Source organism: Rasamsonia emersonii, assembly GCF_000968595.1.
Source record: "Rasamsonia emersonii CBS 393.64 chromosome Unknown ctg1118621760090, whole genome shotgun sequence".
In the NCBI taxonomy this organism is placed as follows: Eukaryota; Fungi; Ascomycota; class Eurotiomycetes; order Eurotiales; family Trichocomaceae; genus Rasamsonia; species Rasamsonia emersonii.
In genome coordinates, this window is record NW_013563197.1 from 1 (window position 1) to 22780 (window position 22780).

At 51.3% G+C, this 22780-nt stretch overlaps 9 protein-coding genes across 9 annotated transcripts; 5 read left to right on the forward strand and 4 right to left on the reverse strand.

Annotated features, from left to right (window-relative positions):
- Positions 1–4: 4 nt before the first annotated feature.
- T310_3894 (uncharacterized protein) lies at positions 5–779 on the forward strand (the record flags this gene model as incomplete). The annotated part of the gene is made up of 3 exons (XM_013473162.1): positions 5–124; positions 292–337; positions 409–779. Coding segments are annotated over 3 exons (537 nt in total), but the record flags the coding sequence as incomplete, so codon positions are not given.
- A 784-nt stretch (positions 780–1563) lies between these two features.
- T310_3895 (3'(2'),5'-bisphosphate nucleotidase) lies at positions 1564–2945 on the reverse strand (the record flags this gene model as incomplete). The annotated part of the gene is made up of 2 exons (XM_013473163.1): positions 1564–1613; positions 1835–2945. 2 exons carry the CDS (start codon positions 2943–2945, stop codon positions 1564–1566), a joined length of 1161 nt encoding a protein of 386 aa, XP_013328617.1.
- An 829-nt stretch (positions 2946–3774) lies between these two features.
- Positions 3775–5108, reverse strand: T310_3896 (Leucine aminopeptidase 1 Precursor; the record flags this gene model as incomplete). The annotated part of the gene is made up of 3 exons (XM_013473164.1): positions 3775–4008; positions 4070–4816; positions 4899–5108. The coding sequence occupies 3 exons, from the start codon at positions 5106–5108 to the stop codon at positions 3775–3777; spliced, it is 1191 nt and encodes a 396-aa protein (XP_013328618.1).
- A 1773-nt stretch (positions 5109–6881) lies between these two features.
- Positions 6882–8272, forward strand: T310_3897 (uncharacterized protein; the record flags this gene model as incomplete). Its single annotated transcript, XM_013473165.1, has 3 exons — positions 6882–7287; positions 7368–7959; positions 8047–8272. 3 exons carry the CDS (start codon positions 6882–6884, stop codon positions 8270–8272), a joined length of 1224 nt encoding a protein of 407 aa, XP_013328619.1.
- Positions 8273–9188: 916 nt separating this feature from the next.
- On the reverse strand, positions 9189–10041 carry T310_3898 (uncharacterized protein; the record flags this gene model as incomplete). The annotated part of the gene is made up of 3 exons (XM_013473166.1): positions 9189–9343; positions 9374–9466; positions 9636–10041. 3 exons carry the CDS (start codon positions 10039–10041, stop codon positions 9189–9191), a joined length of 654 nt encoding a protein of 217 aa, XP_013328620.1.
- Positions 10042–10598: 557 nt separating this feature from the next.
- On the forward strand, positions 10599–11876 carry T310_3899 (uncharacterized protein; the record flags this gene model as incomplete). The annotated part of the gene is made up of 2 exons (XM_013473167.1): positions 10599–11647; positions 11702–11876. 2 exons carry the CDS (start codon positions 10599–10601, stop codon positions 11874–11876), a joined length of 1224 nt encoding a protein of 407 aa, XP_013328621.1.
- A 5003-nt stretch (positions 11877–16879) lies between these two features.
- T310_3900 (tRNA-guanine transglycosylase) lies at positions 16880–18669 on the forward strand (the record flags this gene model as incomplete). Its single annotated transcript, XM_013473168.1, has 8 exons — positions 16880–16957; positions 17083–17333; positions 17459–17542; positions 17599–17919; positions 17974–18031; positions 18087–18164; positions 18215–18402; positions 18483–18669. The coding sequence occupies 8 exons, from the start codon at positions 16880–16882 to the stop codon at positions 18667–18669; spliced, it is 1245 nt and encodes a 414-aa protein (XP_013328622.1).
- A 653-nt stretch (positions 18670–19322) lies between these two features.
- T310_3901 (Thymidylate synthase) lies at positions 19323–20604 on the forward strand (the record flags this gene model as incomplete). The annotated part of the gene is made up of 2 exons (XM_013473169.1): positions 19323–20424; positions 20576–20604. 2 exons carry the CDS (start codon positions 19323–19325, stop codon positions 20602–20604), a joined length of 1131 nt encoding a protein of 376 aa, XP_013328623.1.
- A 596-nt stretch (positions 20605–21200) lies between these two features.
- On the reverse strand, positions 21201–22163 carry T310_3902 (AN1 zinc finger protein; the record flags this gene model as incomplete). Its single annotated transcript, XM_013473170.1, has 1 exon — positions 21201–22163. One exon carries the CDS (start codon positions 22161–22163, stop codon positions 21201–21203), a length of 963 nt encoding a protein of 320 aa, XP_013328624.1.
- Between the last annotated feature and the right edge of the window lie 617 nt (positions 22164–22780).

Consider the following 22780-nt stretch of genomic DNA (forward strand, 5'->3'; position numbering starts at 1 on the left):
CAGTGTGATGCTTCTCAGCCTGCTTCCAGATGGTGTGTCCATGTTTGACGTCATCGGGCTTCCTGACGGAATAGTAGACACCAGCGACGACGACGAGCGCCCACGAGAGCAGGGAGAGAATCTGGTAGGTGATCAAGACGCGTCGGCTGTGCGACTCATGTTTGACAAAGGGGTTGTCTGGGACGCAATGATAGTCAGCTACGCAGTTTGAAGCCATGCGGGGTATATGATGCGTATGGAGAGAACTCTTAGAGAAGGAGCTTACAGAAAGCCATGACTGGCACAGTCTAGTCTCCAGGTCTTCTTCAGAGAGTATGGTCACCGGTTGCCAAGTATGGTAGGTACTTGTTGGAAGATGTTTTTTTGCCAACGTATTCCAGCGATGACGTATGCGAGTGATATATACAGCATACCTTGGACTCAAACGCCCAAAAGAAATCCTGCGTGCCACAGTCCAAAGGGCAGAAGGGGAAGTCCAGAGCAAGATGAATTGTGATTACTCGAGCGAAGACTGCAATTTTATAGGGGGTGAGGTGGGGGATGAAGGCGCTGAGTTGCGAGGAGGGGATTCCTCCGTCCATGTCGTAACTCAACTTCAGCCCTTCCAATCACGCCGCTCGCTCCTTCCACGCCTCCCCGCATTGAATGGTCTGACCCGGCCAGCCTCGGGTGTGTCGATCATGGACTGGAAACTCAAGACGACCAGAGTATGGCAGAGGGGAGCTGCTGAAGTAGAACAGATCTCAACGCCATCTCTACTGGATATCAGAAACAAGTGAATAGCGGATGGAATACTCCCTTATTATTGTCATCTACATACATACAATAAATACATCTTACAAGTCTCAACAGGCTGATTGAAAAATATCCTTGTCAAGAGTTGAAGACGCAAAAGCCAGGAATGTCGAATCGAGATGATGCAAGGATCCACAGCCACGACTCCACTCTGCGAGTGACAGTTGAACCGGTTCGGTAATTAATGCGGGGGAGATTTCCCTCTAGCAGTAGTCTAGCTCAACGGTTAACAGGTTAATACTCCCCGTCCTAGCTTATTAGATGCAGATAACTGGGTGTGGCGGCCACCTAATAAGAATAATTCCCGCACGTGAAACAACCTCACCCAGAGAGTACTGACAGGCTCATAATTCAGCTAATTAATTAATTACGTGTCCAGGCTGAATTCGAAATGAAATTGGAATTATCGTATTGTAGGATACTGTCTTACTGTTAAAAAAAAAATATAATAATTACTGCCTTGGAATTAAAATATAGCTAATTAAATAGTTAAAATGAGACATATAGCTACCCTTTATCATAAATATATACCTATTATTACTATCGCTTTCTTTATAACATCTAGCACATAGATAAATAGGTACCTTTAATATCACAAACTAAGAGCTTATAGCCTCTAAAAGATTAGAGTTAGAAAGCCCCTATGAAAAAAAAAAAAGCTTTTAATTTTATAAGATCCTCATTAATATATATTAGCCTTTAGCCTAAAGGGCTAAAAATAAGTATTTAAAGAAGAGATTAAATAATATAAGTAAGAAAATTAATATTTTAGATATAGGTCTTATTGTTTTCGTGGGTATATGGAGTACATTGGTGGACTATATGTATATATATACACACATGCCAAAATTATATAGCGATCTGCGTATACCCCATATCAACCTGTACAGAATGAGAATAATAACAATTCAACGAAACGGATATCTTATTTCCATCAATACCCCGTGTAATAGCTAATATCTCGCAATGAAACATTTCAGTCATGTCTACACGACTCTCTAAATCCCTTCTCTCGACGCGCGAGTCGATCGTCAACTACAACCCCCCTCTTCATTAATCAACGCCCGCGCAGCGCTCAGCACCCGCGAATGCACCTTCTCAGGCGCAACGACCATCCCATAAGCCCCCGCCAACGTCCTCCCCAACCCGCAATCAATCGGATTCCCGTCCAGATCCGTGATCGTGCACCCTACCTCCTCCGCGATCAGCATCCCGCCCGCGTGGTCCCACAGGCTGGATCGGTAGCTCTTCCTGCGCGGGATCTTTATCAGCGCGTTGCATCCGCCCACGGCGATGGCGACATAGCGCATCTGCGACGACCATAGGTCTGTGTCCGGCGGCCAGGGGGCGCCGAACTGCGCTGCCAGAGCCCCGTGCTTGTCAAAGTCTGTCGATTTGGCGGCCCTGCAGTCGACGAAGCGCAGGTCGCGGAGATCCATGTCCACGTCGCGCAGTCGTGCTGGGATCCGTTGTGCGGGTGCCAGTCCGCCGCGGCCCAGCGGTCGGAGGAATGCTCCCTGTCCCGCGACAGCAGAGAGCATCAGCCCGTATCCCTCCCTGTCCACGACGTCTTCGCGGACTACTTGGCCTGTCGTAGAATCTATCCGGAGATTGGGACAGCCCAGCACGCCCAGTTTCTGCTTCCCATCTTCGATCAGAGCAAGGCACACGGCGTACTGCTGTCCGCGCATAAACGTCGCCGTTCCATCGACCGGGTCGAGCACCCACATTCGTCCCGACGAAGAAGACCGGCCGTCCCCTTTGCCGCCGAGGTCGATGATGTCGAGCATGGCCTCCCTCGTCGGTGGGGAGGTCAGTAGCGCCTCACTGTCGGCGGCGTCGTCGTCGCCGTCTAGCCGCGTCGACGAGACCAGCTCCCAGACGCGTTCCAGCAGCTGGGGATCCTGGCGGAGCGTAGCGGCCGACTCTTCGCCCACGAAGCTGTCGGCAGGGAAGGCATGGTGGATGGCGCTGATGATGAGCGCCTGGGCCGCGAAATCGGCGATTGTCACGGGGGTGTTGTCGCTCTTGTCCATTGCGCCTTTGTCCACGGCCGCGATGATGGTCTTGATGAGGAGCGCTGCTCGTTGCACGGCGAGACAGGCTATCTCCAGTTCCTTGCTGTAGGGGCTTGATGGGTCTGGATCCATTGTGGACGACGATGTTCTTGAAAGGCGCCTTTAACAACAGAAGATGTCTTCAATGCTCGACAGCCGATATGTACTGTACAGACAGGACAGGACAGGACAGCTTGGCCGCAAATAGAAACAACTAACACAACCAAACCAAATCGTTATCACCGTAGAAGCGCTTATTCAACGCCCAAAAAAAAGGTCACTGGTATCAACCGATCATACAAATTCCGCATTCAATGCCTAGATCATCAGGTGGGTTAAAAGGAAAAAAGAATACCAACAAGATCAGATCTCATATGTGAAACAATGAAAGAAACAAAAAAAAATTTACAATTTTTCAATTCTTGTGCAGGATAAACTCAATTGAATCGGTGCTATGAGGGGAACTCGTCAAATACCAACTGCTCCCGTTCCACCATATCATATATGCATCGGTCAGGTTACAGGCATGGAGCGTACTCAGGACTGCATCAGGATATTCTGATCACGGGCCTTGGCACCATGCGCAGTCATCACGTGATTGATGTAAGTAGGCACCCTGCATCCATTATTCTATGGCAAATACCACGGCATTACCTAGTGATATTAACCTATTCTATGGATATCATACTGTTGTGTATTTACACACTCTCCAGAGGCTGAGAGGTGCGCCGTATTGGTCGTCCGCCGTCTGCCATCCCAGTCGTATCCTATCCCAGTCTACCCTCTGTAACGGTGAACAAGAGAAAAGGTACAAGCCATAACAATGAACATGAAACTAAAAACACCAAAAAAACAGAGTACTCGTAAACTGCTGTCGACGTCATCCGTCCGGAATCGTCTCACGTGACCAATGCTTTCTAGTTCAAAACGGGGCGAAAGCAAGCTCATACGCAAAGGCAAGGCTCATTTTGGCGTGCTGCAGCATGTGATCGAAGCTCAGGTATTTGATCAGGTCTTCCGTCGAGTGGATCTTCTTGTCGCTGTTCTGGAACTCGGATTCAATGACAAACGCCGATGGGTAGCCGTATCGGCTTGCGGAGGCGTGGTCGGAGCAGGCATAGCCGCACTTAGTTTCCACATATGGAATATCACAGTACTACCGACAAAGTGTCAGCTGTGAAAAAAGGTAGTAAAGTGATATTAGAAAAAAATCTTACCTCCGTGATGACATCTTTGATAAACTCGGTCAAAGGCTTGTCGACGTAGTCAACAATAACCCCGACCGACTCCTCGTGTCCGGCATCCAGCGAGCCTTGAACGTAACCAGTCATGTCCTGTTGAAGCATGGCTTTGACGTCCCTGTCATGCTTCCTGTGGTTGGAGAAAATGGCCTGCGAGCCGAGCAGACCACCTTCTTCGGCGGAGTACCAATGGAACTCAACCGTGTTAGTCGCGTTTCCACGGGCGATCTCCCCTGACTGCAGCAGGGTACGCAAGACTTCCAGGATCGTCACCGTTCCACTCCCATCGTCATCCGCGCCGGGGGCTGGCAGAATCGACGGGAGGAACAGGTTGATGCTGTCCTGGTGAGCGCCGAGAACGATCGTCTTGTTGGTCTGGCCAGGGATGCGGGCAATGATGCTGAATTGGCCCCACGGGTGGTCAAACTTCTCCACCGTTGCGCCATACTCAGCGGCTCCCGACTCGTTGACGATGTCTTGGACCTGTCCGTACAGCCATGTTGCGGACTGGACACCGTATTCCGACTTGTAGTATCGGGTATGAAAGGAGGTGAAGTGCTCCAGGTTCTTCCTCATGTTGTCCTTGGACAACTGTTTCGCCAGCAGCTTGATGGCCTCAGTCTGGGCCATCTTGGAGGGATACTGAACCGCATTGGCCCTGAAGAACTTGGGGTAGCTTCCGCTCTTGGCTTCATCGGTGATATCAAGGAAGTTGACGCCATCCTAGTCCGCGAAACAGGTTAGCTAACCATTTGACTCATCCAGGAGCAACAATGTGCTGTGAATCTGGACGAAAGGCCCTCACCAACTTCAGATCCCACTTCTCCTCTTCCGTCACCCATCGTGTCTGATAGGGCGCCAACTCGATCAGGTATTTCTCGGAGTTTGAGTGCGTAGCCGGTCCATCGTGCGAGGAATCCTCATGGATCAGGGGCTCCTGCTGAGTAGGAAGCACAGCAGCTAATGTCGTCTGGGCAGCTGCGGCGCCCAGCGCGAGCGCAGTGAGAAACTTCATGATGACCCGGCGATCGCTGCCGCAGACACGTGAGGAGACAGAGGGGCGTACGCGCCGGTAACGATGGGAAGGAAGGGAGAATTTCTGGGAAGGTATATAGTTATATAGGCAGGATAGATGGGCAGCAGAAGTACCAGCGCCTACGGAGTATCGTCGCGATCATCCGAACAGGGCCAGGAGCTCAGGGTGTCGAGGCAGACGACAGGCAGAGCGTTGGGCTGGATGACATCTCGACTGCGGAGACTCATCCGCTGGGCAGGCGGCTTCTCCTCGCCTTGCCGACGACACGTGACGTGATTGGCGCACGGGCAGGTCCACCGGCGAAACGAGGCCAATCAGCTGGTGCGACGCCGGGCAGTTCCACTCGGGCGGCTTGCGAGCGTATCTCTGGAGTCCCTGGCAGGGCACGATAAGGCAGCGCAGCTCTGTAGAGATCATCCATGATGGCCCTTGCTCTGTTTCAAGTCTCAGGTCAACAGTTTCATGATTTTGTTTTCAACCCTGGATGAAATGTTGTTATGATGAAACACTAATGAGACCAGACCCTCTGATAAGAGAGATTCAGAGGCCACTACGGAGAACCGTCGTGCTACATTCCAGAATTGGCGATTTGAACGCCCTTCACATCGACTCCAGAGATTTGCCTGGTTCTTTTTTTTTTCATAGAAGAGCTATTAATTTAATTAATACCTGTTTTATAGCAATGTCAATCCGTTTTTGACGTTCAGGCGCGGATTACTCGACGGCGGTCCAACACCAAAGAGAGGAAACTGATTTACCTGGAGATAAAAGTGGCGATCGCTCTCACGTCCTCATTCCTACAATCTATAATTGCAGACCGGAGTCCCCAGACACAGTCGTCTTGGGAGAGCTGGTCGCCATGATCACTATCATTCAAAACCGCATGAGGCAGGAAAATTTCAGAGACGTAACTGTCTTTCCTGTCCCGGAGTTGCTTTGAGCGACATTGCCAACTGAACGACGATATAGATCCTGATGTTGTCATTCATGGGCCTCAGCATGGTCGTATCATCCACGTTCATTTCGATGGAGCGAACCTTACTCTGCATCTGCAATATTCGCCGCTGTATAGCTTTGAATACAAGGGGACGGCTCTGTTAGCTTTTTCTTTCAGTATCTCCTGAGCAGCCCAGTTGCTTAGGAGTTATGTGACTGCCTGCCTTAACTATACGTAATTGCAGAGACCCCACCAATTGCTCTACTACATGTACCGCTCAGACCGTTGTAGGGCCTGCGGTCCGTCACTCGACAGTCATGGATATGGATGAGTTTGCGTAAAGTTGCCAAAGAAAGCGTAAAGCGGCAGCAACACCATGGACAGGCCACAAAAACCGACGCAGCCATGGCCTTGCACGCCATTTCCGCCGACATCGTGCTGGACGCGTGGATGAGTAAGAGTGGAGCCGGTGCCCGCAAGCCGGGGGTCGGCCGTGCTCGTCCGCCAACCACACGCCCGCCTGAGGCCACGCTATCAGCGCGCTTCCGAAGGGTTATCGCGGCCTCGAAGTCGAGGGGCCATCTGGCCAGGCCGACTTATCGACTAGAGCTCTCCTCTCCCTGTCAGGGCTCCCTGCCTCCAAGGACCTCGACTGCGTCTCACCATTGCAGTGGCATCTGCATCGTCTCACTTTTCTCGTCCAGAACAGTCGAAAAGGGACAGTTAGACCCCGGCCGAAGTTCACCCGCGCGCGTGCGGCAACGAATCTCACCGCGGCTATTGGCGTATCAGCTCATTGCTACGAGCAATTGACCATGGCCATCCACCCGAGTTTGCCCTCGCAGCCCTCTCAATCGGGCCACTTGACGCCGCAGCAAGCACACGCCATCTCCCGCTGGACGGAGGAAGCGACAGCCTCGCTGCAGAATTTGGATATCTCCGCTTCGGGACCCGACGCGAATGCTCCGGAAGAATCTGGAACGCCAATTCGCGGCACCTCTGTGCCTCTGACCATCCCTCTCGATGACCCGATCTACCAGACGGATGACACCTTTAATTCCCGCGTGAAGATTGTCAAAGACCGCCCGGACACGGAGACTCACCGGGTCTCGTCCATCACCTATCGGCGTCGTGAGCCAATCCGTCGAGATAGCTTGAAAAGGCGCGAGGCACTGCTGAAAGGAAAAGAGGGCAGTCGACGGAGACAGCGCTGGGAGAACGGTATGTTGAAGCCGCTGCGTGTTGCACCATGAGCTGCCAGGTTCACCAATCGTGACCCGATGGCGGAACACTGCGACCAGCACACTGCGCAACATCAATCCTGCTCAGTTGGAAGTATCATACTGACCAAAGACACAATGAAGACCGTCTCTTGAACAACCCCTGGGCCCAGCCACCATCGGCCAGTGACTGGCTGATCCAGCCCACTTATCCCCGGCACGATACCGTCCCGTATTACCTAGCGACCCTTTGGGATGCGCATTACGCGCACAAGGAACATGGAAAAGGATCAAGAGCTGCGAGGGCAAACAAGAGCAAGGAGGATGAGAAGCATCAGGTCCCCAAAGATCTCCGCAAGACGCTCAAGCATGCGCGTGCAGCCCGGGGACTGCTCCAGGATCTGGAGGAGGACATCCGGCGTTTTGTCAAGCAATGGAGTGAGAAGCAATTGATTCTCCGGGAAGAAGGTCTGGAGGATGCTCCGACGAGCTCCGACAGCGCTGACTCAGAGGATGAGATTGTCTTCGTGGGTCGCAACGGGCAGATGCATGACTCTCCCGAGCGGCGGAGGCGGCTAAGACGGATGAAAGAGGAGATGAACTCTCGTCACGAGAGGGATGGCGAAAAGATGGTCTTTGAGAGTCTTGCCAACGATCGGGGAGCTGTTTTTGGGTACGTTTGCTGCTTCCCAGCCCGCACTTTTTTTTTTCCAGCTGGATCAACAAGTTGGGCCGTGCTGACACCTTCTATGATCGATAGGCGCTGGCTTGTCCATTCGATCGCTACTTACTATGGTCTGTACACTTGGTCGGTGACAGTCGGTGATCCCCCTCGACGGCAGGCCTATGTCGGATTCAACCCGCCCTCGCTACGCGGGCGAGAGGGACAGATTTCGTTCCCACCGGGCTCAACCATGAACTGCCGTGGCACGACGAAGATTAAGCCCGGCGACCCGCTCCCGAAACCTCTCTGGATGCAGCTCTAAGAGGGAAGAGAGTGACTTATAAACACTTGTCTACCTGAAGATTTCTATCGATGTAGATTCTTCAGTCGTTTCGAGTCCGTCTACAGCATCTGTTTCTGTTTCTGGGCGAGAGGCGAATGAAACAATGTGTGTCGGACACGGGAGCAGTATTGACATCATTGGTTGGACAATGGGTACCTGATTTGGTCTTTCCAGTGCTACATGTAGCGCTAGGATCTTCAATAGCACTCTCAACATTTTCCCAAGTAGGCTAGATTGAACTGTCATTCTGCATTGTGACGCTGTCGGACAGAATGCTTGGAGGCTAGCCAGCTAAGCCGAAACTTCTGGGTCTCGACGGTGTGGAGCCCCAAGCAAGACGAGGAGAGAGGAAGATTCGATCGAAATAGACTTTGCAGTTTGACATCATCTGGCAGAAACTGAACTGGCCAATAAACGTGCATGGAAGCAAAATCTATGGTCGAGGTGTCGGCCACGATGACAGTCAACCATGGTGTCATCAACGCTGGAAGATCGGAGGTTAATTGGATATTCAGGATCTGTGACGCATCAGATAAGCATTCCTCCCATATGAGAGCACGTTGCAGACATGGTGGACTGGGCCTATGGTTGCCCAATACTCCGTTTCTCCCCCACCGAGAGAGCTGCGGGGAGACCCGGGATCGGGGATTCGGTCCGCCCCGAACAGACCCGTTCAGATAATCAACTCTCGCGATAATAGTCTCCTTGTGCTGTGCTATAAACTGCCAGATTAGACGGGAGCAGAACAGATAGCCATGGCTGAGAACTTTGATCTCCCGGGCAGCGAGTTCAACCTCCCACTTGTTTAGACCGTTAGTTAGACCCGTGCTGGATTCCATTTTATTATAGAACACGGCCAGCAGACACCGTGATATGTTGCTATAAAAGTAAGCTGTCAAGAGCAGCTGGCAGAAGCATCTAGAGCGTGCTTCACCTCGCCGGGGACTCCGTAATCTGATATGGCAAATAGATCTGAGCCGCAGTTGGCGAAGTCTGAGTCAGGCACTCCGCGCTGCGGGTCATCCAGGCAGGAGCTCTCTACTCCGTATGCTGCGACGATATTCTCCACAGTTCACTAACCGCACGGCGGGGCGTATCCTTGCCTTTGGAATTTGGGGCAGTTCCATCGTGATGAAGCGTCCGCAGCCTCAGAAGGTGCAGGGTGGCACGTCACTGGACAAGCAGGTTAGGGCGGGCGCTTCGAGAAGGCTGCATCACTGTTGTGACACACTGTTTGCATGATCAACCGTCAGGGAGGTGTGCGATCAACCGGAGACAAGGACTCGGACTCGAGGAATGGCGAGTGGATACGATGTCCTGCGGCATGCCTGGCTGCACATACAGTTGATCAGTAATGTGACACCAGGGCACTCAGCAACACGCGCACGCCGTATACGTAGCCCACCGGTCAGGTGACTCCGTCCAGCAGGCGAGCGCCCCGAGTGTCCATCTCGCCGGCAATTATTGGAGGCCGACTGCAGCGTGCATGCAGCCCTGCATCCGACGACTCGACTTGTTCCAGCGGCTGGGAGTGGTCTGCGCGAGCTGGTGATAGCCGCCCGACCACGGCTGTCCACCACATCAGGCGGCCATGGCAGCGCTGTCGTGGTGCTCTGTTTCCTGCCTGCTGAAGCCCTCTCCGCTCCTTCTGGCTGCCATTTGCCCGGCAGGCGGCCTTGCGGTGCTTGTACTCTGTAGGCCACGCGATCGCAACGCAGCCCCAGCGACCCTTGCCCTGTCCCCTCCATCAGGGCTGTTCCCTGCGCCACGCCTGCTGATACCTTTCATCCCTTTCGTGGGGGGGGGGGGCGCTTCTGGCACATCCCTCTGGTGTCAGATGCTCCCTGGCTCTCCCTCGTGTCCTGCTCGTCCTTGCTTTTTCCATCTCTTCCCCTTGGCTCTGCTTTTATGAAGGGTCGACGCAATGATTGCCCATCGCGAGTGATTTGTTATTGCTTCCGAGGCGTGAAACAACAGCACGCCTCACTCATCTCCAACAAGTTCCGGTTGCTTGGTTACGTGTCTGCGAACATTCTTTGTATTGTTGATTTTCCCCAAAGCTTGACCCACCCTGAATACCTAACAATGGAGGCAGTCATCTAAATGCCTTGCGGCTGCCGGAAAGTTCCTCGTGGCCTTGACTGCCTGCTACCGTGATACCGTCGGTTTAGCCCCTGTTGTGTTTATGCATTCCGAGATTCGAGTCTTTTTAAAGTGCCTGTGCTGAAAACTCCTGGTCCTGCAAAACCCCTTGATTCACACTTCATCGTCTTAGGTACATGGTGATTTGGTTGATACCTTCATCATGCGCACATCTGCAAGGACAAGTCCCATGCGCTCTGCAAAGAGCAGCAGTCCCAGTGCCACGTCCAGCAGTGATGGGTCAGAACACTCAAAGAGCACTGTTCCAACTGTCTATAGTCATCGCCCTGTGGTGAAGCAACAGAGTCCCTTTTATACGGGAGATGCGCGAGATTCCACATCCACTTATGCCTCCACCGTCCCTTCCTTCGAGGATCTCCCCGATGAGCCCCGGTATGAGGTCGTGACGGACCGACATGAGACATTCCCGTCTAATGCCATCCCTTCGAATCCATCCACATTCGCAGAATTGTTTCCGTCAGGGAGACGCCTCTTGATCCGCCATGATGATTCGACCATCGACGGCAATATGAACCTGAGGGTCGATACGTTGGTGCAGCAGGATGGCCGCATCCCGCAAGAGGTGACTCTCTACCACCTTCGAATGCACGATCTGCACACCCGAAAGTTCTCATTTCGCCGCTATTGCCGGGAATCGGGCCGAGAAGTCTGTCATTCGGTAAGGAAGTTCAATCAGTCGGCCGTCGCGAAGCGGCCCCTGCGACGGTCGTTGAGCACCGTCTTGTCCAATCTGCGACCTGGATCGAGTGGGAATTCGTCCGCAGTCGCAAACTTGAAGAGGCAGGATTCGGGCTACAAGTCGGGAACGGACGAGGATGTGTTCTTTGATGATGACTCTATGGCCGGATCTGAACAATCCACGACGCCGACCAACACGATCTTACTCGAATTTTCCAATTATGCGCATGTGGATGTCAAACGACGGGCACTCAACCCGTTCAAACGGTATGAATTTGAATACTGGAGCACCAAATACCAATGGCGACGGGAATCTCGAAAGGAAGGCGATTACAAGGAGATCTCGTACCATCTGGTTAACATGGACACGTCCAAAACCGTGGCACACATCGTTCCAGAGGTATTGACGCCCATGGAGATGGTCGAGGAAGAAAGCAAAGGCGGCTGGGTCCCGCCATGTTCTATGTGGATCAGCGATCCATCGATCTACGAAAAGATGCATGATGTTGCTGAGTAAGTCTTTTTGCCCTATTCAGACTGGTTGATCATCATTGCTAACTTAAGCAGCGTTGTCGTTGCCACTGGTCTGATCGCGCTTGTCGATGACAGCATCAGACGCCGCTGGCATAGCAAGAGGCATGTACTTCTAAGTCTGCCCAAGAACCCTTTCATGAGGAATGTAGACGCGGTGCCCGGGAAAAAATTGATTGACGAGATGTACCACCGCTGCGGGTCGGCATAGGTATTTCTATTTCCATAGGTTTCTTCTTGCTCTCTCTTTTTTCTCTTATCTTCCCTGTTTGTCTGTTTCTCACCCCTAGATCACCAGAGCTCTTGCAAGTGTCGACTCACGTCGGCCTGAGCTGTCAATGACTGTCCACCACTGTAATTTGCTTCCTGTATATGCGCCGTCCCTGGTGACCTTTTTGTGTTGTCCTACGACGGGCGCACTGTATAATGGCTCACGCTTGATCTACATGTGATCTCCATTCTGGGATGTTGGTGGTTATCGTCGCTTGGGAACTGGATGATGCGTCTGCACATTGTACTCTTGTTTTTCCTTTGGATATGTTGGGCGTCTCTCAGTTGAGAAGGGGACTGATGGGACATATGATTTTTACACCATGGCGTTAAAATTGCAATGCTTACGATCTCATGACCTCCGTCGCTTGCTGGCGTTCTACAAATGGACGACTCTGTATCACTGCTCACCTAGCTGGCATCGACAGAATGCTGGGGAAGTTGGAGGGCGAAACCCCGGTCTTGCAGCTGGACGACAGTAAAGCCAACCATTGCCTCTAGCAGTACTCTTTCCGTATCCTCCGGCCATCCATAATAGTTGGAGCATGTGTTGGATCATGTTGCACAGTCGGAATCAGCGTTCCAACTCTCCTGACTGGTAATGCTGTGCCGCAGCAGTCATTGCTGTACGTCTGCTGGTTACCATCCATATATTGGATTTAATTAATCCATAGATTCGTATCCGATTATGGGAAGGAGAAAAGCCAGAGACCGGCTACCCGAAATGGCAGGTCTGATCGGGGACTTTCGCTCGTGGTAGAAAAATTCTCGCAAAACCCATCCGATTCTGCTGCTACATCAGCAATAATAATAACGACTGCTGTGGCGGCGACAATGATGGCGGTGATGATAGTGATGCAGGCATGAGTGCCCAAAATGATGGTGCCAGGAGGAAGCAGCGAATCACGGGGTTCCACAGGATCCGGCTCGTCGACCTTCCCAGCTTCAATCCCCTCGCTGGCGCCGCGTTTCCTGCATGACTGCCCAGGTTCGTCTGAAGAGGTAAGTCGATGCTGTTCTTGAATCATGTCTAGAGAGAAGATCCCTTGGAAGAAGTCATGGGCTCGTCTGAGAAGTAATTGGTGGGGTGTGGCCGCATATTTCATCCTGTGTCACCGTGTCTGCTAACTGGCGCGGACAGTGCTGGACTATTTCTCGTTTGACATTATATCCGCCCCTTGCGCAATGCCTTCTCTCCCGGGCTGATGAGCTGGCAACCCTGATTTTTTTTTATTTTGTTTCCTCTTACTGGGCCCGCTTGCAATAGCGTGGAGCCAACTGGCTAGAATCTAAGTGCGTTTGAGGGTTTGTCAATTCGCCGCTTCTCGACTGGGTCCCTCTCCGCTTCGGGCTTCGAAGGCCCCATTTCGAAATCCTCCACCGCTGGGAGAACAGCCAGAGAGAACCCATGCAGATCCGACCATAACCACGTTTACTGTATTGTATGGGGTGAAAGATGCGAGACTGGCCGTCCGAATGGCTCCCCCATATACCCTGGCGACCACCGGTTCGTTCCATGTCTACAATCACCGCTCTTTCTTCCCCAGCCAGGGTGGCGGCTGGCCCTGTCGACGAGTGGCCGCTGGCCCTCTCCGAGGTTTGACGTTCCTCAGGAGCGATATCCTGGCTCTAATGAGAGTGCGCGGCGGGCCGTCCCTGCTTGCAGCCTCAATGATCCGCATGTTCCTCATATGCACTTTGTTGTCGTTTGAGTGGAGGACAAGACCATGAGGGGCATCTGCCAACGGCAGTTGATGTTTCCACCTTAACATGCATAAGTCTTGTCCTCCGGTTTGCGAGTGAGGGGCAATTGTTGTTGTTGTTGTTGTCTAAGTCGACTGGCCATCACAGATATGCTCCCCCCGGCGCTGCGATGCCAACGGGGTTTAATATGAGCTTCCCCGCCTCACATGTAGGTCCAGAAAAATTTTTTTGGCTGTGAGAGAGCTTCAATCATAGATTCTAGTTCGTCTATATTCTGTTCCATTCCTGTCGCTACTCTTGTATTCTAACCGCCTTGTGTCGTTCGCTGTGCTTCCCATCCCCCTCCGACGGCGGGTTGTCAATTTCTTGAAATTCTTTCGGAGTGATTAACTGCCGTTTTTTCGACTTGCTTCGTTATTAGAATGTCTGCTTCAATGCCTGGCAGTCCTCAGGGGAATGTTGGCAACCGGATCAGCTGGCAGCAGCAGCTGGAAGGTCTGGGAACTTCACCCTGTTTTTCTTTGCTTAATTTGTTTCCAGTTATACATCTCTTTTTCCAAACATGCTGACCAGCAACAGACCATTGCAGAAGAGCCAAGTTGCAACCTCCAATTTTCAATATCGTCTCTGATCGTCGAGGTACTGTAACTTGCCGTTTCTTTCTTTCCATGTTGCTTGCGGAAATCGACCTGGGGGCTGTTGTCGTTCCTGAGAATTGCCGAACCTTTGCCGTCAACTGCCAGCACAATGACTGACTTGATTTCTTATTGTTTAGGAGGTCGTACTGCGTGGTCGAGCACCGTCACTGTCGGGGGACGAAATATCGCCGCACGATACTGGTACGACGGACAGTACCTTCACAACGCCAGAGAAGACGCCGCCGAGGTGGCCCTCATGCAGCTGAATGCCCAGGATCCGAACCAGTACTACGCCCAACACAATGGATATCCCAGGACTACGGGTTATTGATATGACCTGTAGCGCCCTGAATAGCCTGCCAACGTTCTCCCAGTCGTCGACTCTGCGCGATCAAGAATCCGCCTACTGGCGTCTGGGAGAGATGTAACGATAAAAGTTCACCCGCAATACGGATCCTGTTGGACTCGAATGTCACCACGACGAGATCGACTGGTTTCTCTTTTCTAGGTTTTCCGACTTTCTCCGTTCCCTTCCATGCGCTTGGTTGCATTTTTCCGAGTCGCATTTGTACCAAATCAGACTAGCAGTCCACCACGCTACCGCTCGCTATCTCTTCTGCCTTCGTGTCTCGGTCGGTTGTTTTTGGGTATGGGGTCAATGTGATGAGTTTACGACAGAACTTGATGTCTTGTATTTGAGGGCGCACTTTGGGTATATCACTGTACAATGCTGTTTTTGTTTTCTTTTTGTCTGCCCGTTGAGGTGCAAATCTGCGTGACCTCACCGTGGCACCGCGATGTGCAATGACTTTACGAACGTTGATGGAACTAGAATGGTATGGCATTGATGCACGGAAACTGAAGTTGTCCGTTTGGACCTGGTATTGGAGTTCAGAATGGAAATTGGTTATGCCTTGGCGTATCTGGAGTCAATCCACCATTTCGACTCTTCTGCTCGCAGCCACTCGATAGCAGCAATCATTCGGACAATCACAAGTGGTGCGGGCTTATTGCTGACATGAAGTCTTTTTTTTTTTGCTTTTTCTTTTTTTTATTTTGACGATTTTCCAAATGATACTTCTATTTTTCCATAGCTGTATCGATCAGTCCTTCCCATTTCGCCTGGCTATGAGGTCATAGACGCTTCCAGAGATGTTATGTCGTTAAGATCGTCATCGATGTGATTTGGCTGCATGATGCTTCTGCCACATGCCCCCCTCCAATGCCCCTATGCCCGCAATACGTGGCCCAAGTCACAATGTTGCAGTACAGAACTTTGGTACCTAATGCATGCACGTTCTCGGACGGGCCGCCGTGCATTGACATCCAGGCTAAAAAAAAAGGGGCGTCTGACCAACTGTAGTTAGTGAAGCTACTGTAGCCTTTCCCCGCAGAGAAGGCACGAAAATACCTAAATGAATGAGGGTCCTTCTGTAGGTAGCTTTTGCGCATGGGCTTTTTTGGATGTGTCATTTTAAGAACATCCTACTAGGCAAGTAAGAAAGAAAAAAAACTGTTGTAACTTGTACAGTACTACTACTACCTACATACAACTGAAGTTGTATTATTATTGGGCAAAATCATCCATCCATCTACCACCTAGGTACCTAGTCTGACAGACAACCTGGAGACTATCCGGCCGACATTACCAGGTATTGCTGTAGCCTATGTGTACCCTATCACATTCAAGCAAAAGACAAACTCGATAAATGAAAAATGTGATGCAATCTGACAGACATAGCGCAACACAACACAACTAAGCAAGTGAACCACACCATTACGGAGTAGATTAGGTCCTTGATGGTTCCAGGTTCCCGCCGTTCCGCTTCAGAAATGTCATTCTTGCGGGCAATGATAAGGGAATGTCTCACGGAGGCTAAAATGATGTTAGCAGGTAGCTCCTAAGCTACCGAGGTTAGGTAGCTAATAGCTGGAGTGTCTTGTCTGTCTAAAATAACTTTGGAAGGTGCTGTACCTACGGGGTACTATCGATGATTTGGAATGAATTATTTTTTTTAATAAAAAAAATCCCTATCTTTGTTGATTTGTTCAATGAAGGAGATTGATTGCTGGCGATATGCACGACAATGATAATAGACTGGATAAGCATCGATTCGATTCCTTTTCATTATTCATTATTAATTCAGGTAAACAGAGATAACCTAACGGTGTAGGTATCTAAAGCGGGGTAATAGAGGGGGGAAGAAGGGAAAAGAAAGGCGAAGAGCAATCTCCTCCATGCATGCATATAGCATGCTATTCATCCAGCCAATGATATGCAGCTAAGAACAGGCGTCACATGACCGCTGGATTAACTATCGTTATTGTTATTACATAATCAAAATGACTCAGCGCTGCAAACACGACAAAATTTCCCTGTCAGGACGGGCAGATTGCTGTGCTTGATTCAAGGCACTCGATAACGACTCGACGGCCACAGACGCAGTGCATTCCCTCATCCGGTCAATAATAGTCCTGTTTTTTTTTTCTTTGCGAATTCTGCAAAACCTTCTGTGAATAAGTTACAAGCTTTTATTTCCTCTCCTGCTTGCAAATACCCATCTTCCCCGCGATTGCCCCGCGCGGGGCTCACGTCGCAGCCATGTCCGCAGCTGCAGGTGCTTCAGCACGCAAACCGATGCCCTCGGCATTGACCTTTGATCTGGTCGCCAAATGCTCTGTATGTAGCCGGTATATCCTATACGAAGTCTTTTTTCGGGCAAATATATACATAACCACCTTGATGTACATCACGGCCATTGTAATTTCGTGTCTCATTTTCTTCTAATTGTTGCTCATCTCTAGACCACCAAAGCCCGAGCCAGCACGCTCCATCTCCCTCATGGCTCTGTGCCGCTCCCAATCTTCATGCCTGTCGCCACTCAGGCGTCCCTCAAAGGTCTCACCTACGACCAGCTCGCCCAAACCGGATGCAAGCTCTGCTTGAACAATACCTACCACCTCGGTCTCAAGCCGGGACAAGCGGTGCTGGACCAGGTGGGCGGAGCACATAAATTGCAGGGATGGGATAGAAATATCTTGACGGATAGCGGTGGGTGGGTTTCCTTCGCTCGGTTCTCTTATTGTTTTGAGTGTTTTTATCCGGGAGAAGTCATCTCCCTTGAAATTATCTACATTCCAATCTTTCTACGTGAATGCTAATTCTGGTCCTGCGTTTTAGCTTCCAGATGGTCTCCTTGTTGAAGCTCGCAAAAGTCACCGAGGAAGGCGTGCGCTTCCTCAGTCCACACGACGGCACCCCAATGTAGGTTTTAGACACCATGCAGCCAGTCTATCCGAGAGAAGCTGACAACTCCGCAGGCTTCTCACTCCCGAACACTCCATCTCGCTGCAAAATTCTATCGGCTCGGATATCATCATGCAGCTCGACGACGTCATCGTCACCACATCGCCCGACCACGAACGGATGAAAGAGGCCATGGAACGGTCGATCCGGTGGCTAGATCGATGCATTGCCGCCCACAAATACCCGGAACGCCAGAACCTGTTCTGTATCATCCAGGGCGGTCTTGATCTTGACCTGCGGAGAAAGTGCACCGAGGAGATGGTGGCTCGAGATACGCCTGGCATTGCCATTGGCGGCCTGTCTGGGGGTGAGGCCAAAGAGGACTTTTGCAAAGTGTTCGTACTGTGACTATCCACATGTAATTGCCTGCAGTTTGCTGACTCTGCCAGGGTTGACACGTGTACCGGAATGCTTCCTGAGAAGAAACCACGATACGTGATGGGCGTGGTGAGTTTACGCGTTGAGTCAGGTACAGAGGAATATCTGCTCATTTATTTCTCAGGGCTACCCTGAGGACCTCGTCGTCTCAGTCGCCTTGGGCGCAGATATGTTCGACTGCGTCTGGCCTACGCGAACGGGGGTAAGTTCTGCCCTCTGAGCAATGAGATGAAAATGCTTACGCCATCACAGCGCTTCGGAAACGCTATCACGCCATATGGCGTGATTAATATCCGCCACGCGTCCTACGCGGAGGACTTTTCGCCCATTCAGGACGGATGCACCTGCACATGCTGTCGACCCAAAGAGGAAGGCGGCCTCGGGATAACAAGAGCATACGTTCACCACCTTGTGGCGAAAGAGACGGTGGGAGCGCATCTGTATGAGTTCCTTGCCCAGTTTATCAGGGTTCTTGCGACTCGATGCCTGCTAAAATACGTACGTGCTAACGACCTCCCAGACTCACCATGCACAATGTTCACTACCTCCTCTCTCTCATGGGCTCTGTCCGACAAGCAATCATTGAAGACCGATATCCGGCGTTTTTGCGCGAATTTTTCGACAAATTATATGGCCACCGGAGCAAATCGCCCGAGTGGGTGATTAATGCCTTGCGTGGTGTCGGAGTAGATTTGCTGGCGGAGTAATCGGAAGACACATGGAGTATTTCTTTCTTTCTTTCTTTCTTTCTTTCTTTCTTTCTTTCTTTCTTTCTTTCTTTCTTTCTTTCTTTCTTTCTTTCTTTCTTTCTTTCTTTCTTTCTTTCTTTCTTTCTTTCTTTCTTTCTTTCTTTCTTTCTTTCTTTCTTTTTTCTTTTTTCTTTTTCTTTTTTTTTCGAAAATGTACTGTATGTACATATATTGATATAGGTTTGCATTTGGCTTTGGAGGCTTCATTGCACGGGGAGTTGTAGTGCATTGGCGCATATACTTGGATTTAATACTTGAATGCTTGAATAGTGGAACAATTCATCCATGACCTCCGTGATGCAATTCTTGGAATCATTCCAGAGTGAAAATTAAAACTTATTGAAGAAGGGATGAATAAAAAAAGGAAATGTCAATAGCGACGCGAGAACCCTAGTCTGATAGGGCACTTGCGGGGCTTATCTTCACGTGATCAGGCTGCGGCGCGTCGCGTCCGCGCGTTCCTTTTCCAGTTCCGATCAATTTAATCCATCCAGTCCAGCACATACATACTAAACAAAGCACATCTCACTCGAACCGCGGTGGAGGCGTCAGATTTGCATATATCCGTCTCTACCAGTCAAGACTGTACTGTATATACATACAATACAATCATGTCTCCATCAGCAGTGACCCCTCCAGAACCAGCCTCAACGCCGGCTGCAACGGTCCTCGGACCGCCCATGGACGCTGAAGGAAACGCGACCGGGATACCACCAGCAGAGACGACACATTCTTCCTCCCCTTCCCACCACGATAAGAAGGAGCATGAAGAATACCAGTACCTCAATCTCATCCGCACGATCCTGTCGACAGGCGAGTTCCGTCCCGATCGGACGGGCACGGGCACGCGCTCCATCTTTGCGCCGCCGCAGCTGCGCTTCTCGCTGTCGAAACGGAACGAGAAAGGCGAAATCGTCCCCATCCTGCCTCTCCTGACGACCAAGCGGGTGTTCCTCCGCGCCGTCATCGCCGAGCTCCTCTGGTTCATCTCCGGCTGCACGTCGTCCATCCCGCTCAGCGAAAAGGGCATCAAGATCTGGGACGGCAACGGCAGCCGCGAGTTCCTCGACAGCGTGGGCCTCTCGCACCGCGCTGTGGGTGACCTGGGCCCTATCTACGGGTTTCAGTGGCGGCACTTTGGCGCCGAGTATGTCGATGCCAATACGGACTACACAGGCCAGGGCGTCGACCAGCTGGCCGAGGTGGTGCGCAAACTCAAGGAGACACCGTACGACCGCCGCATCATCCTGAGCGCCTGGAACCCGGCCGATCTGAAGAAGATGGCCCTGCCGCCGTGCCACATGTTTGCGCAGTTTTACGTCTCGTATCCTGAGGCTCGTTCGGAGAGTGCTCAAGACCAACAACAGACAGGCAAGAAGCAAAAAGGCTTCCTGTCCTGCCTCCTGTACCAGCGCTCCTGCGACATGGGCCTCGGCGTGCCCTTCAACATCGCGTCGTACGCGCTGCTGACGCACATGATCGCGCACGCCACGGACCTCGAGCCCGGCACGCTCATCCACACCATGGGCGACGCCCACGTGTACCTGGACCACATCGACGCGCTGAACGAGCAGCTGACGCGCGAGCCGACCGAGTTCCCGGAGCTGCGGATTCGACGCGACGATCGCGGCAGCGGCGTCGTCGACGGGTGGAAGGAGGAGGACTTTGAGGTGATTGGGTACAAGCCGCACCCGCCGATCAAGATGAAGATGAGTGTGTAGTCATGACATTCCCTTCGCATTGTTGACGTTGTTGATTTTTTGTTGTTGTTTTTGTCTATGCATGGTCATCGCATAGGGTCATGTCATGTCAGGTCAGGTCGGATTACTAGGTTTAAACGATTATGCGGATACATAGGTCATAGGTATTATTGTTATGATTGCAGATCGCTAGATAGATACATATGTAGGTACATACATAAACGGATATTTCGTTGTCTAGTGTTTATTTTCCTGGAAATTTTCTTGGATTAATAAATGCTCCCGTGCTGTGCATAAAACCACAAATTTTATCCAATTGTCAAGTATACACTCATACATACATACATACATACAGCACAGTTTAATCCATATCCACAGTGCAGTATGCGCTCTGACTCAAAACTCAATCATGAGATGACACGACATGACAATGACACGACTCAGCAGAACAAACAGATCAGAACAGATTATTATTATTATAACCAGGGAATCGTCATTGTCAACAATGACGAATGATAATATAATATGGTATGGATAGATGTATTGTTGGACATAACTATGAAAGGGTATGGGTATATATATACAAGAAAAGTAAAAGAATTGTGCCGTTATATGCACTAATGCATGGATGCATGGATGCATATATGTGTATCTGCGCATGCATGCAAATGCAATAAATGCCCACTCATCATGTCCGCTTTCCAAAAATATTATAATCAAGTGCAAGGTATCATCGCCAGATAATTATCAAATCCAGACGCATATCATATCCAGACTCGGGATTTTTTTTTATTTATTATTCTGTAGTAAAACACCCGCCCCCCTTAACAACACAATCGTATGCCCCGGCTTTACATTCGTCTCGCCGATCACGGCCGAAAACTCAAGGAACTGGCCCGACTCGATGTGAAAGATGCGCAGCCGCGCCTCCTCGTCGTCGCTGCGGTTGTTCACGTTCTCGACCTTCAGGCGTCGTGCCGCGTCGTCCAGCACCCGGCCGACTTTCCACCGTGTGTCGAAGAAGAAGTTCCCCGAGGGCGGTTCGCGCGCGTTGGGGTTGTCGGAGCATCCGACGACGTGCAGGTGTAGTCGTCGCTCTTGGGGGATGGAGGCGTCGCCTTTGGCGGTGCGTTTGAGCTCGTTGAGTTGGCTGATTGCGCTTCCTGTCGTCGTCCGGCTGCTGCTGCTGCTTGTCTGCTTTAAACCCGCGGGTAGGCTTATCGTCGTCTTGTCCTTGCCCCATGTTCGGACCTTGGAGAACATCGATCGGATTGTCTCGTTGGCTGTTGGCCCTTGCCCTCCTCCTGCTGGTCGCGCCCCCAGCGGCGTCAGCTTCGCGCAGTCGTGCTCCTCTCGCAGTCGATGCTGCAGACAGTACTGCCGGTTGCATCTGTCGCAGTGCACGGCAGGGCTCTTGGAGGTGTTGATGAGCGTCTTGCACGTGAGATGCGCGCACTGGTCCGAGTTGTACACAGTGGGTTTCGTCGTCTTCCCTATCCCATCTGAAGCATTGCTGCCGCCAGTATTGTTCTCCCTTCTCCGTCTTGCCCACTCCCCCGCATGGCTGCAGTTGTGCGCCGTCTCGGTCCGATGTTCCAGGCAGAACGTCCCCCGGCACGATTCGCACCGGAACGGGAGAAAGTCGAGCTGGCGGCAGAATTCGTACTGGCAGTTTCGCCCGATCGCGTCGAGGTCGTGCTCGGGCATTTGTGTGTATGACGAGGGGGGTTGTGATGCCGGTGAGGAAGACATGTTGGATGGGTGGAGGGAGAGAGGGGGAGAGGAGGTAGGTAGTCAGGAAGAAATATGAGTATGCGATTTCAAATCGATCTGAAATAATCCGGTTGACAATCAGGCACCGACAGTCGTCGTCAGCCTCAGCTACGGTGGTGGCAACTTCCAGCGGTGACCGTCAGGTGGGGAGATCTTCGAGCGGCGTTGCTGACTTGGCTGGGCGGAACGGAGACAGCGATCAGATCGGATTCGGAGCAACAGTGGCTGATGGATGCAAATTAACTGACCTAGGTAAGAGGATACCAAGTTAGGTAGTTAAGTAGCTGGTCCAGTGCCAGGAACAAATAACCAACCGAACCAGCGATGTCAATTAATATTAAGCTTGGTTGCCCGATCCGCAGGCGTTCCAGACGCGCGGAGAAGCTTCCAGCTCCGGCGGAGCACGTGGCGCTTATCTAATCAGGAGATCAGCTGATCGGCCAATCACATGTTCCATCAGTCATTGCTATTCTTCATTTACTGTATGGAGCACGGGATGAGAAGATTTTAATAAATAAACAAATTATCATTATTCATTAATGTAAAAGAAAACAGTCCTAAAGGCAAAAATAAAGATTACAAACTCAACTGTCAAC